This window comes from Lactuca serriola, chromosome 4 (assembly GCF_051521515.1).
Source record: "Lactuca serriola cultivar US96UC23 chromosome 4, Lser_US96UC23_V15, whole genome shotgun sequence".
Lineage (NCBI taxonomy): Eukaryota > Viridiplantae > Streptophyta > Magnoliopsida > Asterales > Asteraceae > Lactuca > Lactuca serriola.
The window spans coordinates 208367121-208386859 of NC_136411.1; the positions used below are offsets into that span (position 1 = coordinate 208367121).

At 41.3% G+C, this 19739-nt stretch overlaps 1 protein-coding gene across 1 annotated transcript; it reads right to left on the reverse strand.

Annotated features, from left to right (window-relative positions):
- Positions 1-7164: 7164 nt before the first annotated feature.
- LOC145099142 (uncharacterized) lies at positions 7165-7800 on the reverse strand. The gene has a single exon (XM_079036730.1). It carries the CDS (start codon positions 7798-7800, stop codon positions 7165-7167), a length of 636 nt encoding a protein of 211 aa, XP_078892856.1.
- Between the last annotated feature and the right edge of the window lie 11939 nt (positions 7801-19739).

Sequence of the window (19739 nt, forward strand, 5' to 3'; positions counted from 1 at the left end):
TCTGCCTAAGTTGATTCTTCTTATTCGTTCTGTTATACATTGAAAATTTTTCAATGTTTTAAAATTATACTTAAGCTTGTAAGTTTAATCATATTTACTAAACCTTAGTAAATCATGACGAATAGTCTTATCCATCTTTTGTCGTGGATTTTGACAAGTGCACAACAAAGTGTACTTGATCCCTTAGTCCTTCTCTTGAGTCACATATACATGTGAACACAGAACTAGTCTTAATTTTCCAAAGTTGAAAATTCTCACACATGACACTCAACACCTTGTATGATTCCAAGTTTTGGTCCAATTGAAACTTGGGTGATGAGAGTATTTTCTTATTTGGTAAATTTAGACACTACCACAAATGAAAGAATCAAATTCATATTTCCAATATTGCTATAAACATACAAACATCAAGTTTTCATGAATGTCATTGTAAGGAGATAAAAATAAAGTAAAACAAACTTTTATTTATTTTAAAATGCGGAAAAAACTTTTTCCTTACAATGTAACTTGAAATGAAAACTATGTTATTACATGTTTCCTAGCAATCTATCATAACTCCTATGAAGTAGCTCAAGAATGTGATCTTCAATCAAGTTATAGAAATCCATCTTCGCGGTCAGATTCAGCATACTCTTTCTTTAAGTTTCCTTCATTTTTCCTTTGATTCTTAAAACATCAACATGTGACCCAGTCACATCATGTAATAAGAATCTCAGAATAGAAACATAATAGAGTTTGATAGTGGACTTTACCTGAAGTAGAGTCAGACTTATTGACTTTACCAGCTTTATGATCTTTCAGGTAAATTTGGCAGCTTCGCAACCAATTCCCTTTCCTTTTGGCAATAGAACCATATGGACCCTTTGGCAATGGTACATGAGATAATCTCAGACTTAGCCTTTCTCTTTACAATTTGGTCAACCGAGTTGACTATGGCCGATCCCTTTCCATTGGGATGAGAATGCTTTTACTGGATTTCCAGTGTCACCATTTCCAATGTCCATAAGGTTTTGGGAAGTCGATCTTCTAATCGAATTTTCTTTACTATCCTTCCAAATAATTGTTGATTCAGCAGCACCAAGCAAATAGATAAGATCATTAAGGGTCTTGTCATATTCTGTTTCATAGGAGTCCCAAAGGAACTCACTATGTGACTTAGAAAGTGATTGAACCACCAACTTTCTCAAGACTTTGACACCCAACTCTCTCGGCTTGTCAATATGTTACTTCATCTCCAAGATGCGGGCACACCTAGACCTTGCCTTGCCAATAAGGCTTGAGTGACCTTGAACTTGTGGGATAGGGAGAATAATTGGAGGAGCTGGAGGAATTGAAGTTCCAAGAGATTTAGGAGGATCATAGATGTCTGAACTAGACATATTTTTGGAGATATTCAAGATAGTTGATCTAAAGTCCTTAATATAACACCCAATATGAAATATTAAGGCTAGGACCCAACAAACTATTTTATAACTTGGAAGAGGGATGACGTAATCCAAGCTATAAAATATTTTGAAGGTAGGTGAATGACGATTCACCAATTTCCACCAAGATAAACGAAATGTATTATTAGCTTTTAATTGGTTTTGAAACTCCTAGATTCTTTTTAGATTCATTGAACTTTTCAATGGCATGTTTCAATCTCGAGTGTGCCCTTCAGGTTTTGTGACTGGGATGCCGAGGATCACAAAACAAGCTGTGAAGTAACCATGCAAATATACTTGGTACCCTTAATATTTACCGTTTTGATCGATATGCTGGTTAACCACACATGCACCACCGATACTATTATAAATATAAAGTTACCCTTTGCCTACCTTGTTAAGTCCAGGTTGGTGTGCCGGTTAACCACACATGCTCCACTAACGGCTTAAACAAAGTGCAAAGTGTACTTTCATGGATTAGCACCTTATTCACAATTTCCTAAGTAACTAATATTGGGTATTCATAAGAGTTTAGTTACTTAGTATTCATCTTTAATACTTTTAATGAAGGGAGAATTCTAGTCCTTGTCCTACCCGTTCGGCTAACGACCCTCCACCGGTCAAGGAAGCGGTGGGTGAGAGTGGATACCCATTAAACTGCCATTTTATAGGCAATAACGGTAAGACTGACTTTACTCTTATACATATATATAAATATTATTAACTTATAATATTATAAAGTATAAGGTTTGAATTTTAACTTTTAAAATTCTATGGGCTATCTTGGAATTAAAGTATTCATAAGTGAAAACATTTCAAATTCCAAAACTTGAGGGCAAGTTTTGAAACTATTCAAAACTAATTAATTCCATAACTTATGAGTTTAAAGTAGTTTTAATTAAAAGACTCTTCAAGTTCCATAACTTGAGGACAAGTTATGGAAGACTTTAAACTACTAAAAGAATGTAACTTTTCTTTATTTTGTAACTTATGGAATCAATTAAGGTTACACATTTATTACTTAATGAAGTGACTCTTGAACCTCCATAACCTAAGGACAAGACTCTTCAATTTTTGTAACCATTGCCAACTTTTTTGAGTTTTATGAAACTTAAATGTGACCTTTCATGTAACTTGACGACAAGTTACACAATCACATTTTAGAATCATCTCTTTGATTAAAATTGATTGAAAAAACATAATCAATTAACTTATCTATTAATCTAAGCAACTCATATGAACAAAGATAATACACATCAAACTTTTTCATGTAATTAGCATAACTTTTAAACTAATACAAAACATGAATCTATTGACAATTATCTTTGAAATTGGATTAGCATGAACATTACCACATCAAAAACAAGTTTATAAGTCCAAAAACATCTTAGGGTAATGTTCCTAGTCCAATTCCCGCCAAAAAAGTCGAATATATGATGTCTGGGGGTCCAACTCATCAAGTGCACGAATAAACTCAACGAGTTGGATGCATTTTTCCTTGGACTCGTCGAGTCCCTTTATGGACTCGGCGAGTCTGCTGTGCAGACAGCACCAAAATTCGGTTTTTAAGCAGTTTTTACAAGTGTAACAAGAAAACAAGCCTAGGCTCTGATACCACTGTTGGGTTTTGAGCATTCTAACACTCCTATGGTGAACATGCAACACTATAAATCTTGGATCTATGTTTTCTCTATTATACATGAAAATAAGAACTTTCCAAGGATTTAACCCTAACTAGCATACTATGAGGAAACAATACTACAAATACTAGTTAGATTACGTGCCTTTTGGTGTAGCTTGATGTCTTCAAGCTTTAAGAGCAGAGCCCCAATAGTGTGGAAGCCTCAAGTGGAATCACAAATCACCAAAACACCTTGGCAGACTTTGAGAATAAGGATACTTTGGTTCTCTCTAGGGAAATCGGCTAGCCCTCTTAGTGTACCCACACTAGTTCCAATTTCACCAACTAAGGACATCTTTATATAGTTTGGAGACTAGGGTTAAACCCATGACCTTTCCTTTCATATGATCCATGGGTTAAACACTCCATGGACTATCCATGAAAGCTTAGCCCAACCTAAATAAACTTGGCCCATCGCACACATATATCTAAAAGTCCATATTTAATTAGTTCATTTTGATCACTTAATTAATTCTAAATTAATTCTTGATCAATACCAATTAAATAATATGATTCCATATTAATATATTAGAGCTTATAATATATTAATATCATCATAAATATACTTTTCTCAAAAGATTATCCATATAAACGATGTCGGTGAAGTGCAACCCAAATGGACCATATTGGGTCGGGTCAAGTACATACCAAATATAGTTATGGACATAGAAATTAATCCGACAGAAGATTCATCCATCTCTGCCGAAGAGTCCCCTTTGGCTCCCCAGCCGATTTCAACTTTCGCTCCTTCCTCTGCTTATTGTTTTGGTCACACAAAGATGATCGAAGACAGAAAAGGTGGTGTTATCTCTAGCGTCTGCCAGGCTATTGCCAAAAGGAAGGTCGTTTTGGCGATGGGTAACGCTTCCACCGGCATGTTTAATATTGGTAGGAGTGTTCATTCGAGGCACAAATTTACTCGTCTGTTGAACTCCATATCCTCAACACCGAAAGCAATTGTTGTGATTCCTGATGACAACATTCAATAGTCTGATGGGAATCAAGGGGTGCTTGATCAGCCTGTGGTGCCTGCTAAGACTATTTCCCAATCTTCTTTAGGTTTCTCCCCCCCCCCCCCCTCTAGAGGTTTTGGGGGTACTGGGTTGCATCGTACTCCTCCCCACGAGGAAGCTTCTGGGGGTGATCCTGGTATTCGTGTTTTTGTCCCTGTTTGAAACTTACGATATGATTCTCACTTGTCTATTTGTACTAATGCCATGGAATTTTCCCGTCATGCCTTCCCCCCGGCTACTACTTCTGACATGGAAGCCATTGGTAGTCCAGATTTGGCCCATAATGTGAATTATATCGCTACCCAGGCTATGTTCTACCTGGTTTCCGGTGCCCGCCGTGTTCAGTTGCTCAATGAGATGGAAACTGTCCATTTGGGCTGCAACGTCTAGGAAGCTATCTTGAAGTGCCAGATTGCTGATATTGAGAACGACGCCCATGGTCTAGAGTAGAAGTGTGTATTGCTTGTGTCAGAGAAAGTTGTTGTTGAAAAAGTTTGATCCTCCTTAGATTTGAAGTTGGAAAGCCTGACCCAAGCCAACGATGGATATCTTATCTAGAATGAAATCCTTGAGCGCGATCTTTGTGACCGTGACAAGTTTATTGCTAACGCTCGAGCAGAGGCAAAAGCTGATCAGCGCGACCAAGATTGGATTTTACGCGTTGGTGTTGTCCGTATTATGGACAATCTGATCGAACAACCTGAATTTACCAGTGCTGGTAGTTTGATTAGGGATGCAACATTCATTGTTGGGGAAGAGTTTGGTCGGAGTAGCCTGAAAGCTGTGATGGAGTCTGGTTCTCATGATTCTGATACCAATGGTTCCCAGTCCAGTCGTTCTTTGAGTATTAATGAAGCTCTGCTGGCGTTTTCTACCATGGATCATGCATCCCTATTGGGTTTGGGGAGCTTGGATATGGAAGGCATGCGACGACTTTGTGCCTTGGGGGATGGTGATGAGCTTTCGGAAGGTGTGTTGCTTGGCGGTGGCGGTGATATTGATGGCGTTTATGTCAATGTGGATGTTGGTGGTAAGGATGGTGGTTGTGTGGGTGCTAGTGGTGATGTGGTTGCTGGTGGTAATGCTGGTGGTGGTGTGGTGCTGGTGGTAATGCTAGTGGCGATGTGGTTATTGGTGGTAATTTTGATGTGGATGAAGGGAATGAAGATGGTGGTACTGGGCCTTCTGTTTCTTAAGGTACTTTGTACCTTGTGCTACCCATAAAGGGTGTGAAAATTTTGAATCTTTGTAATTTTTTTGCTTGTATTTGGATAGTTTGGGTAGTTTGACGGGGGTGGCCTTTCAGGATTTTGCTTGTAATATTTTTCCCCTTTTGATATGAACGACGCTTGTGCTTTTGTCTATTTCGTTTTTAGTCTTAACTTGTTTTTATGGTTGTTCTTAGTACGACTCTGAGTCACATTAACGTGCTGCTTGTTTTGATTTATTAAATACACTAAGTACTTAGTTGTTTGTGGCTTATTCTAAGCCTTGTAAATACACTACGTACTTCGACATTATGGGTCTCTTTGAGCTCTATGAATACGCTAAGTGTTCAGATTTTTGCTACACTGAGGCTTGTGAATACGCTAACTATTTAAGCTTTGACATACTAAGTATTATAATAGAAGAGCTTGCTCAAATACACTGAGTATTTTCAATCAGGGTGGGGGATGCTACTTGGCCCCATGTTACATTGACGAATTTAGAAAAAAGGGAAAATAAAAGCGCATGCTTAAGCGCTCTGAGTCTTCAACATTTGATGTTGTTGGGGCGAGTGGTCCTGGGGATGCGTGAAAAATGATACTTCCTTAGGTTCCTTGCGTTCCAGCTTCATTGGATTTGTCAGCCCTTCATTGTGTACTTGCCACTACGATTGGCTTCTACGACCTTATATGGTCCTTCCCAGATGGCACCTAGTTTCCCCTGTGATTGGGCTCGACTCGCCTCATTTCTCCTTAACACATAGTCCCCTACTCAAAAGGCCTTCTCCTTGACCGTTTGATTGTAATATCTTTTGACAACATGCTTGTAGGCGGCTTGTCGAATATTCAATTGTTCACGTCGTTCTTCGATGAGATCTAGATTCGCCCTCAAATCCTTGTTGTTTCTCTTTTCTTCGAAGTTAGTTGTTCGCAGCGATCCTATTGTCAATTCTACTAGTAACATCGCTTATGTGCCATAGGTTAGGTTGTAAGGAGTTTCTTTCATGCTTACTCATAGGGTCATCCTGTATGACTAGAATACGCTTGGAAATTCTTTTACCCAATTTCCCTTAGATTTTCTGAGACGCTTTTTTATCCCATTCACCAACGTCCTATTGGATACTTCTGTTTGGCCGTTCGCTTGTCGTGAGCCACTGATGTGAATCGATGTTGTATCCCTTGGCCAGTCCACCATTCTCAGTATGGGTTCTCAGCAAACTGTAGCCCATTATTTCTAACAAACACTTTGGGTATTCCGAATCTGGTCACGATATTTTTCCACATAAACTTGATCGTTTGTCTCCCCGATATGCATGCCAGTGGATCGGCTTCTATCCATTTTGTGTAGTAGTCTACTGTGGCTACCATGTATTTTACCATGCCTGGGGCATTTGGGAATGGTCTCACAATGTCTACTCCCCATTGATTGAAAGGCCATGGGCTGGAGATACTTGTCAGGGGTGTTGGGGGTTCCCTTGGACCGGGGAGTACGTTTTGCATTCTACATACTTCTTTGTTAGCTCTAATGTGTCCTGGTATATGGTTGGCCAGTAGATGCCCATCCGGAGTACCTTACCTGCTAGGGCCCTTGCTCCTTCATGTTCACCTGCTACGCCAGAGTGTATTCCATGGAGTGCTTCCTTGCCCCTTGTTTCCTCCACACACTTTAGCCAAGGAGACATGAATCATTTTCAGTATATTTCGTATATGATTGCATATAACAGTGCATTGAATCATACTTTCCTGGCTTCCTCATGACCGTCTAGAAGAATACCATGATGTAGATATTCAATTAGCAGTGTCATCCACGTGCGTTTGGCCGGTGCTAGTGAATTTACCCATCACTCATCGATGCTTCTTTCTTTAAGCACTTCTACCAGGACCTTTTTGGACAGGTGGTCAAAGCACATTGACGCTAGTTTGCTGAGCGTGTCTGCTCTCCTGTTTTCACCTCTTGGGATTTGTTTAATGGTAAACTCTTTGAGGGGCTCAACATGATGTTGTACTGCTTTCACATACTTCTTCATTTGTTTGTCATTTTCCTCGAAACCCCCGTTAATCTGGTTGGTGGCTAGCCTGGAGTCTTTTACTGCCACTATCGACTCCTCTCCCATCTGCTTAGTCATTCGCAGGCCGATGAGTAAAGCTTCATACTCCGCTTCATCGTTGGAAGTGTTGAAGCCAAACTGAAGAGCATAACTGATTTCCCCCACCCCCCCCCCCCTAGGGATGGTCAGGATTAGTCCTGCCCCATACCCTTCCTTACTGGCTGCTTCGTCTGTATACAAGATCCATCTCTGACCATCTTTCGGCTCATCTGCCTCCGGCTGTTTCTTTGCTTGGGTGATATTCTTCCCTTCGTCTGGGATTTTGAGCAAGAAATCTACTAGCGCTTGGCCTTTGATGCTCGTGCACGGACGGTAGGTGATGTCGTGTTCACCAAGTTCGATTGCCAATTTTGTTAGCCGTCCAAACATCTCTAGTTTGAGTAATATTTGCTTGATTGGGTGGTTTGTTAGCACTTCTATTTGGTGTGCTTGAAAGTAGCGCCTCAGTCGTCGTGCTACGTATATGAGCGCGTGCTACGTAAATGAAACGGCTCAGTGTTGTTAACTTTTCGTTCAATCCCTGGGCATCACACATGATATTCGGAGAGAGTGCTTACATGAATTCGCCTACCTTTGTCGGGATCGGCTGTATCCCTTTCTCGGTAATGTAATATCCCAAAAATTGTCCTTCCTCCACCCCAAAGGTGCACTTGCTTGGGTTTAGCTTAATCTTTACTTTCTATAGTGTTTTGAAGGTTTCCTCCACATCGTCCACCAACTAGAATACTTCCTCGCACAAAATCAACTATCATGCCTTGTATATAACTTCAACTAGTGTACCACATATAACTTCATTGAATGTTGAACTGATAAGTTAAGATCAAATATATCCCACACACTACTCCTCCTCAACTGCTTGTAGTCATCATCTGATTAACTTGTCATGATCCCATAAATACTCTCAAAGCCAACCCTAGTCAAAGTCAAGGTCAACAGTCCATGTTGACCTCAACTCGTCGAGTTCATTCCACTGAATCCTGAGTCAAATCGCCGAGTCACCTTAGTGACTCATCGAGTCATCAATTGTCCAGAAAACCTAAAGCCCATTCTGATAAAAAACCCCATCCTTCACTACACTCAATCACAAACTCAAAAACAGGCAAACCCCACCCCGACTTGTCGAGTCAACTAAGGGACTCGACGAGCTCCTTCAGTCCTTTCCATGTCCAGCCCTTTCCAGTGAGATCTAAGGTCCCAAACTTCAGATCTAACCTCCCATATTGTAGATACCAAATAAAGGTGCAAATTTCACGTGCATGCAAGCCCCTCAAGGCCCTAGCATCCAAACTAGGCTTTTTACAAGGTTTTTGTGCATGGAAAGGGGCTAGACTGTATCAAGTGAGCAACTTTATGTCATTGGGGACCTAGAAGGGTCTAGATCTGGAACCATATCCTTGTGATAGGTCCATATCTAAGCTTGACTCCATTTTTCCCCAAAAAATGGTAATTTACTTGCAAGAGAAAGGATCTAATCAATTAGAGATCAAGGTGTTAGCTTTATACCTCAAGGTGATGGCTAATACAGAGTAGATGTCGATTCTTTGGCTCCTCTCCTTGCTCCTTCTTCTCCAAGTTCTAAAATCCTTCACAAAAACCTCAAAATTACTCACACAAGCTCTTTTTCTCACTCAAGGAGTTGCAAGAACGAACTAGGGTCTTCTCTGGCTTATAGGGTGGTAAGGGAGGCCACAAGAGGCAGATTATGCTCTTTAAATAGGGTGAAAACCCTAAAAATTAGGGTTTCTCTTTACAGCTCCTACTCATCGGGTCAGGGACTTCCGACTCGTCGAGTAGGTCTCGAATCCCACGTCCTCATATCTGTCTCTACTCGACGAGTTGGAGCATCCCACCTCGTCGAGTCCATGCACAAAACCCAAAAAAACATATAAATTAATCAATACCTAGAACAGGTGTTACAAGTCTCCCCCACTTGAAATAGACTTCGCCCCTAAAGTCTACTGACTCAAACAGATCTGGGTAGTGGTCTCGCATCTCGTCCTCCGGCTCCTAAGTCTACTCGGAGCCCCTGCGGTGCTTTCAATGCACCTTTACCAGTTTCACTTCCTTGTTCCGAAGAACCTTGGTCTTTCTATCTAAGATTGCAACCGGCCTTTCAATGTAGTTAAAGATCTCATCCACTTGAATGTCATCCAGAGAAGCAACTACGGCCTTGTCCGTGACACACTTCCGAAGCTGTAGCACATGGAAGGTGCTATGAATCTGGCTAAGCTCATCTGGAAAATCCAAACGATATGTCACCTTGCCCACCCGGGACGTGATCCTGAACGGGCCTACATATCGGGGTCCTAGCTTGCCCCTCTTTCAAAACCTGATGACCCCTTTCCATGGTGACACTTTCAGTAGCACAAAGTCCCCCACCTGGAACTCAAGATCTGATCGTCGCTGGTTAGCATAACTTTTCTGACGGCTTTGCACGACCCACAGCCGGTCGTGCACTTGTTGAATTAGTCCAGTAGTATTGAGTATTACCTCGGTGCTCCCCATAACCTGGTGTTCAACCTCACCCCAATAGACCGGGGTCCTGCACCTTCGTCCATACAACATCTCAAAGGGAGCTCGGTCGATACTGACATGATAATTGCTATTGTATGAAAATCTGCCAACGGGAGATATGTATCCCAACTACCCCCAAAATCCAATACGCATGCTCGTAGCATATCTTCGAGTGTTTTGATCATCTTCTCACTCTGGCCATCTGTCTGGGGGTGGTATGTCGTGCTGAAATGTAACTGAGTGCCCAATTCCTCATGGAATTTCTTCCAAAACCTAGATGTAAATCGAACATCCCGGTCAGATACTACCGACACTGGCAACCCTTGCCTCACCACCACCTCCCATACATAAACATCTGCAAATTTCTCAGTGGAAATGCTCTCAGAGATCGGGATAAAGTGGGCCCTCTTCGTCAATCTATTCACAATCACCCATATGGCATCCACACCCCTCGCTGTCCTCGGTAACTTCATGATGAAGTCCATAGTGATCTCCTCCTAGTTCCACATGAGAATGGGTAGGGGCTGAACTTTTCCATGAGTCCGTTGATGCTTGGCGTTGACCTTCCGGCAGGTCAAACACCGCTCCACGAACCAAGTGATTTCCCGTTTCATGCAGGGCCACCAGTAACTCAAACTCAAATCTCTGTACATCTTTGTAGCCCCTGGATGTATAGAGAACTTGGACTTGTGTGCCTCCTCCAATAATTTCTGCCTCACATCCCCAAATGTCGAGACCCACACACGGCCACACTGGGTCAAGAGACCCTGACAATTTCGGACGAACAAAGGAATTTGCCCCCAAATTCGCTCCAACTTCCAATTTTCTTTCTTCACCTGAGCCTTCTGATCGTATCCAACAAGGGAGAGATCATCGTCATCCTCAAACGAATGTTCCCATTCGGGGAAACATCCACCTTGCGGCTCAAAACAACGGCCACCACGTTGGGCTTCCATAGATGGTAGGAGAGCTCACAGTCATAATCTTTCGGCACATCCAACGACCTCCTATGCCGCATGTTGAGGTACTGCTGATCCATCAAGTACTTCAGGCTCTTATGATCAGTGTAAATAGTGCATCGCACCCCATACAAATAGTGTCTCCAAATCTTGAGGGCAAACACCACTGCCCCCAATTCCAGGTCGTGAGTGGGGTAGTTTGCCTCCTGAGGCTTCAATTGCCTAAAGGCGTAAGCTATCACATGCCCCCTCTACATCAGTACCATGCCTAACCCTGAGATCAATGCATCATAATATGCTACCAAATCCTCCAGTCCCTCAGGTAGTATGAGAATCGGAGCCTCACATAATCTCTGTTTCAGGGTCTCAAAAGCCAATTGCTAATCCGGGCCCCACCGAAACGTCACATTCTTCTTGGTTTAGTGAGTCAAAGGCACGAAAATCTTGGAAAAATCATGAATGAATCTCCGAAAGTACCCCACTAAACCTAAGAAGCTATGAATCTCTTATGCGTTCTTTGGTACCTCCCACCGCATCACAGCCTCGACCTTAGCTGGATCAACCGGAATGCCCTCCTGATTGATGATGTGTCCCATAAACTATACCTCTCGCAGCCAGAAATCGCAATTGGAAAACTTTGCATAAAGCTTCCCCGCCCTCAAAGTCTCCAATACTTCCCTCGGATGTTGCTCATGCTGCTCCTTAGCCTTAGAATAAACCAAGATATCATCAGTAAAAGCGATCACCGACCGATCCAGCATCGATCTGCACACTCTTTTCATGAGATCCATGAACGTTGCGGGGGCATTAGTAAGCCCAAATGGCATCACCACAAACTCATAGTGCCCATACTGCGTCCTGAAGGCTGTCTTCGGTGTATCCTCATCCCAAATCCTCATCTGATGGTATCCCGACCGAAGATCAATCTTGGAAAACCACGACGCACCCTACAGCTGATCGAACAAATAATTGATCCTCGGTAATGGATAGCGGTTCTTCACTGTTAGTTTGTTCTGCTCGCGGTAATCAATATACATCCAGTGTGACCCATCCTTCATTCTCGTAAATTGGATCGGTGCTCCCTACGGGGAACTACTCGGACGAATGAACCCTCGGTCCAGTAGTTTCTGAAGCTGTGTAGATAGCTCTTGCATTTTAGGTGGAGCTAGTCGGTATAGTTCCTTGGCTATCGGAGTGGCACCCCACACCTGTGAAAACCCGAAATTTTCATTTGTATGAACTCTACAATCCAACACTTCAATTAAAAGTTAAATACTTTTCTGCTAATTTTTAGCCAGTTTAAAGTATGTTTGAGTATTTTAATTAATTATTCACGAATCGGACGGATAAAAGGAAGTGATTTCTAGTTAATCGGGAATGTAATGGAACAATCAACACCTTGAATTGGTGTTCACGGACAAACAAAGAGAGTTTGAGCCGTGAACTCTCTTAGGGCCGCAAACTCATGCCTTAAGCATGAGTTTATTCTCCATTCTTTCATTTCCTAAATTCCAAACTAAAGAACCAAAGCCATTCTCTCTCAAGTAGCATATCGTTCTTCACCCGATCTTCCAAAAATGTAAGTATTAATTGACTTGATTTGTTGTTATAACCTATCTCCTAGTCATTATACATGATTTCATTCATTCAATTGTTGATTTTCATTAGATCTTCAAAACACCAAGAACACACACTAGTGTTCTTGGACCTTAAACACCCAATCGAGCTCCTATCGTGTAAGTGCACTTGCCCTAGCTTCTTGTATGCTTAGTATGATCTTTATAACACTTGAAAATCATCAAGAAACCATATAACAAAGGAGTTTATGGCCAAGGATAATCTTGGGCCGTAAACCCCTTTCAAGGTGGTAAATTGGACCCTAGTTCCTTCATATGCCTTGGATTCCAACCTTGATCCTTCCTAGAAGTGTTTAAGACCTTAAACAACAATCAGAACAACTCCCCATAAGATTTTACGGCTGTAAACACCTAAGGAAAGGGTCCTTAGGCCGTAAACTCTACTAGGTAGTGTTATTGTGCCCTTAATGCTATCCTAAGGCTTGGACTTGATCATTGGATGTTCAATCTTGACTTGTAAGACCTTAAATCACCAAATGGCACTTAGTACCATGATTTTACAGTCGTAAACTCATGGGGGTAATGACCTTAGGCCGTAAACTCCATAAGGAGTGGTCTTTGGGCCATAAACTCCAATGCCATGCCATACAACCTTTAGATGCAACCCTTTGGTACCTATAACACTTGAATCAAAGTGTTTTCATGTCTTCGGGTGTTTTAACTTGGTTAATTAGTTGTTAAATGACTAATTAGATACATATATGTTTGATTATATGTTAACTAGGATCATTGTGTGTGTACAAGTCCTCACTTGACACTTAGCATCCTACAACTTCCGTTCATCCAAACCACCAACTACAGGTGAGTTCATACCCCTTAATCAATGTTTTAAATGATTTTAAATGCTTTAATGGGGGGGATACAAGTAGAAAACAACATGTTATAGAATCAATCGCATATGATTTATAACTGTGTTTTCATCCAACTGATTTCACATACTTCAAAATGTGATAAATACAATGGTTTTGACTTATATACTTTGTTATCAAAATGATTTACTTTTGAAATGTTTTAAGAAATGACATCAAATCATTATTATCTATTGTTCAAAACTCTTAAACGTTTTAGAAAACCTCTTTAACTTATTGTTAAAAACCATATCTATACACTTATCTTTCATAAATATATGTATTGATATGATAGGTTTCATCCTTCATTCGGTTCCCACACTCTTGAGTAGTAAGGGTGTATAAACCTTCTTGGACATCAAATACATTCTAGTAAACTATTATATGGATAGTTTAGGGGATACAAAACATTATTCCTATTACAAGGAATTTCACCGAAGTCAGTTTATTCATGAGTCTATACTAAATGCTATATGAAGAGATACACATACATGGTTCCTCTTACATGGATACTTGTACCTAGATACTATATGATGAGATACTATTACATATTATACGTGTAGATTAGATTTGTCTATCCTATTACAAAAGGATACTTTACGGGACTAACCATTCCTAAAACCTCTGTTACCTATAGAGGTAAATGCACATCTACGGATGTCTACGGTTGATACCATTATAGGTATACTTAAGGGACTAACTATTCCTAAACCCGGTTGTTAGCAACAGAGGTAAATGTACATCTACGGATGTCTACGGTTAATACTATTCGGCATTTACAATGTCGTGTTTATCCTAGTACCAAAGGATAATACTTAAATGATTATATTTTCCTTATTACTTTTATTTTGTGATATGTTCACATAAATGACGAGGTAGACTATATATTGTTAATAGTAGTCATTCTAGGGAAAAATCATCTTTGTTACTTTCAAAACATTCAGGTCTTGGTAGAAGACTACTTTTATACTAGTAGGAAATATGGGTTTTTCTACGGTTTTCACACTTATATCAAATGATTCATTCAAAGATTTATATAACATTCATAACAGCTTTCCAAATCAGAGTAATGACACTTAAATACTTATGAACTCACCAGCTTTATGCTGATCTATGCTTTCAAAATAACTTGTATTCTCAGGTCACCAGTAGACAGGTACGATGACCAGGTTTTGAGAAGACGGGGCACAGACAAGACTCGTCTTTTATTTTGATTACATATTTTGGTGTCTTATTTCAATGAAAAAACACACATGTATTAAAACTATACTTTTAATGCAATGGATGATGTTTTCGCTTGTTTACTACTTTGCACTGTTATGATACTTCACAAGACGTCCTCCACCTCGGAACATTTCCGCCTTTCTTGATTTTGGGGTGTGACAACACCAAATCAATGTGAAACTCCACCTACCTCTCTGGAGGCACCCCTTGTAACTCCTCGGGAAAGATATTCTGGAACTCCTGTGCAATTGGAACGTTGCCCACGTCCATCGTGGTCTCAACCCTCGTATCGGAGATATAAGCCAAAAATCCCAAACAACCCTGATGAATAAATCTCCTAGCCTTTGCGGCTGAACATAGGGTCAGCCCCTATGAGGTCCTCTCTCCATGAATAGTCAGTTCTCCCCCACTTGGGGTTCAAATCACCAGCTGGCACTCGTAGTCGATAATTTCACCATTGGCCCCCAACCAGTCCATCCTAATAATCACCTTCAGTCCTCGTAACGGTATCGGGACTAGATCAAGACGAAACCTCTCACCAAGAACATTCAGGACACAATCCCGATACACCATCACAGCACTCACAGTGCAATCATCCGCAATCTCCACCTCAAGCAGGGATTCCAAAGTCACCGGCGCATCCCGAAACTTCTTGCTAAGCGCAAGAGACACAAATGATCGGTTGCCTCCGAGTCGAATAGAATATGAGCCGACATACCATTGACCAAAAAGGTCCCTATACATAAGCACAATACACACATAAGAAATGAAAATAACTAAAGAGTAGGAAAATAGAATACGTACCTGCTACAACGTCTAGCGCTACCCGAGCCTCCTCGACAGTCAACTGAAAAGCGTGGCTCTTCGCTGCTGGAGCATCCGCCTTAGTAGGGCGGCCATCTGTGATCCACAGTGTCGCGGGCACAGGCACCGCCACTGCTCCTCCACCTTCCTTCAAGCCCTTCTTGTGGCAATCCCTGGTCATGTGGCCCGACTGGCCACATGCATAGCATCCCGAGCCTACCACCCGACAAGCCCCACTGTGCAGTTTACCGCACTTAGCACACCAGCCACGGCCCTGCTGGCCCCTACTTGATGAATCTGAGGTTTTAGACTTTTTAGCCTAACCTACTGTTGTCTGGGCCTGCTCAGGCTTCCAGTTGGTGTTGAAGTCCAACTCCATCTCCCGATCACGGGCCTTCTCCACCATCTCATTCAGGGTTTTACACCCTGTGAATCTCACAAACTCATTGATATCATCCCTCAACATGGAATAATATCGCATCCTCTTCATGTCCTCATCGGTAGCATACCGTGGAATAATTAATGCTCATTCTCGAAACTTGGCAGCGATATGCGCCACAGTATCGGTGGTCTGTTGTAGATCATGAAACTCCCCCACAATCCATTGCACCTCAATTGGTGGTGCAAACTCCAAATCAAACTGCCTAACAAACTAGGCCCAAGTCATCTCAGCAACATCGGCTACCCCCACCTGGCTGGTCACCTCACCCCACCAATCATAGGCCCTCTCTCTCAGCATACATGAAGCAAAACCCACATTTGCCGCATCCGGGAAAGAAATCCTGCACTGTACATTCTATATATCCGCCACCTAGCGCCGGCTGACAATGGGGTCCATGACCCCGAAGATCTCTGGCTCCCCACACACCTTGAACTCTCGGAATGAAGGAGTTCGGGCCCCGACCTGGCCCACAACAATCTCAGATCTGAATGCCCTGAGCCTCTCCTCCATAATCTCCATCATACACTCCTTGACTGTCCCAAAGATAATTGGGGTGGCATCAAGGATGCCCCTAGTAAGCTTAGTTGCGATAAGCTCTCGCAACCTCTCATCGATGGGCTCGGTAGTGTCACCAGACCCAGTCCCAGATCTTGATCCTAACCCCCTCCTCCAAATTGTTTCATCAACATACTATACTACAATATCACAAAATATAATGATCAGGATGTCAGTAGAGGGGATCCTCCCACATAGGTCCTCCTTAGAGCTTCCAGGTCTAACATTAGTTCAGGTACACGTCCTATGCTTTCAGTAGTATGGGCCCAATACTACCTTCCACACCTACATGTACCTTTCCCAAGGATATACCTGAAAACTTTAATTCGTCCCAAAACAAACCATATCTCATAGGCTATTGTATAGCTCAAATTCTAGGTTGTGCTAATATTTTCTCTACCCATATCAATCATAACAGGTTGCCTTATGCATGCAAATTATACACAGAAAATGATCAAATAGACTTTCAAATAATAGACTCTACCCTAAGACCACAACCACACAAGGAATAGGAAGTAAGGCCAAATCAATCATTCTGAGGCTATAAGACCCTAACCGTATACAATTTAGAAAGCATACACGTAGCAAGATTCATATGATTATCATAACTCACATATCAGTATACAAGGCTAACATATTGGAGAAACACTTACTTGGCTTGGATGATCACGCGCGTTGCACTCTCCTCTTTTCCATACTTTAAAATGTCTAACCTTTATTTATCATTCTGAAAAAAATTTACCATTTCCTCAGTTTGAGTCCAGACACACCCGAGGGTGTGCCCGAATCCCTCTATAACATCCTGTTCTGGATAGTGTTGTCATTTAAGGCTCGTGGGCCTTAATCCGAGTATGAGAAGGTTTTGAGGCTTCGAAATAGAAAGGTTTAGGCCCTTTTGGGATGTGGGTAAGGTAGGTAGTGTGATAAAAGAGTTCGGTTTGTGCTTTAGAGCCTAAATGTATTGCTAAAGGCGTTGGTTCATAATTTTCATTAATTTTGGATGTGAGTTCGAGTGGGCTTCAGGTGGAATAAAGTTGATAGAAGTGTAGGGCTTATCGTTATCTTTTCGTGGATATAAGGATCGATGAAAACAGATTTATAACGAAGACGTTATGGCCTTCAAAATTTTTGTGGTTTCAGGCTTAGCCGAGTATGTTGGGTATACACAAAGCGTACGTTGGGCGTACTAGTGAAAAAGGAAGTACGTTGGGCGTAGTTTGTAGTATGCTGGGCATACTGACCAGGGGTGGTCGTGAATGTTCTTCGGAGTACACTAGGCGTACCATATGTACGTTGGATGTCACTGATCAGACCCGAACCCTATTTTAGGGTCTTGGACCCTATTTAAGCTCCTTATCTCACAACCTAACCCTAATATCTTCAGCCTCCATCCCTCTTAGAAATCGACCCTAAGCCTCTATTTGAGTGATTCTTGAGCATTTTGGTGATTTAGTGAGTTTTAGGTGCATATTATGGAAGAAGGAGTTACTTGAGGAAGCATTACTTGGCTTGGAGCTTGTGGATCCAAGCCCTAATCAGGTTGATCTAGCTCCAGGAAGAAAAAAGTTTGAATCTTGGTGGCTTTCTCATGTGGATCTAGTGAGGTGATGGCTTGTTATGTTTGTCTTTTGAAGAAGAAGGAGCTTCGAAAGAGTATCTAGAGCCTCTATCTTTTGGATCTATGTTCTTCTCTTGTTGGTGCATCTTCCAGAGGTATCAAGTTTGAAACTTGCTTCTTGTTGAGCTAGTTTTTGTTTTGGGTCCATTTTAGGGTTTTTGGTCCCAAAGCTTGAAGCTTTATGAGTTTCTAAACTCTAGAGCCTAATATATGTCCCTTTAAGTGTTTCTAGTGAAAATGATTCATAAAAATGAGGCCTTGGACGTTGGAACCACCTCATGCATAAGATATGAGCATTTTTGGCGTAAAGAGTAAGATTTTTTGTGTTTTGGGACTTCATCTGCCATGCAAAGGCATAAAGTCACGAGCTTTATTGTGTATGAGCCTTTATGGAGACCAGATCTAAGAGTATAGTTATGGTCTTAACGGATTAAGACCAAGGGAGTGGAGATAACAATCCTGGACATACATTGAGCGTAATTCCAGTACGCCCTGCTTACTGACCAAGTGTCCTCGATGGCCAATCTGAATTCGTGAGTATGCTGAGCGTACCAAGGGAGGTACGCCCCGCGTAACCTCACTGTGGACTTTTGGGCTAAGTCTTATTTTAGGGCTTGAGTGTTGGGCCTGGAGTTTGGACTGGTTGCAATAGAGTTTTGGACCAGAGGAATATGTGTATATATATATATATATATATATATATATATATATATATATATATATATATATATATATATATATATAAGTGTGTGTGTGTGTGTGCTTTGGGCCCTTGAGTGGGCTTGCCATTTAGATTTGAGAATTTAGGCCTCGGGAGAGTCCATTTATTATTGGGCCTTGGGGAGCCCAATGGTGTTAGATTATTGATGGGCTAGTTGGTGGGCTACCTTTATACCTTATGAGTGAGAGTTTGGACTTAGTTCCTAATTCGGTGAATTGTGGGTTTGGCTCAGAGATAGAGCCTGGTACGCAACAGCAATGTTTTTAGGGGTTGCTCATCATCCGAGGTGAGTCTTTTTACTATACTTTACCTACAGTGGTATTTATGTGTGACCAGAGGGTCGTATATGCTTACTTGAGTTATGCATTTGTCTGTGTGATATATATATATATATATATATATATATATATATATATATATATATATATATATATATATATATATATATATATATATATATATATATATATATATATATATATTCTATATTATGTGTTAATGAGACCGGACTGGAGGGTCCAACGAGCTGTGAGATCGGAGGGTTCTCACTTAGACCGGACCAGAGGGTCCAAGGAGTTGTGAGACCGGAGGGTCCTCACTTAGACTGAACCAGAGGGTCCAATAGCCATGGGACTAGAAGGTCCCACTTAGACACATAGACCAGAGGGTCTTACAGAGTTATAGCCTCGAGTTGCTAATGTGTTGTATGTGGTATTTTCAGGAACTCACTAAGCATCATGCTTACCGTGTTATGTGATATGAGTTTCAGGTTTTCTCAGGATCGCGGGAAGGCACCGACTTGATTGTACACGCCAAAGCAGGAGTTTTGTTTCTAGGATCCTAGAGGACGAATCAAACAATTATGGAATTGTGTGTTGTAAATTAAATCATTGAGATTTTGTGAAATGTGCTACGAGAATTATATGATTTTAAAATGAAAAAATTGTTTGAAAATTTACGTTGTTACAAGTTGGTATCAGAGCCTT

Bases quoted from the DNA above. Each gene is read 5' to 3' on its own strand.
- LOC145099142 (XM_079036730.1), bottom strand. From the start codon at position 7,800: ATGTTTGGACGGCTAACAAAATTGGCAATCGAACTTGGTGAACACGAC.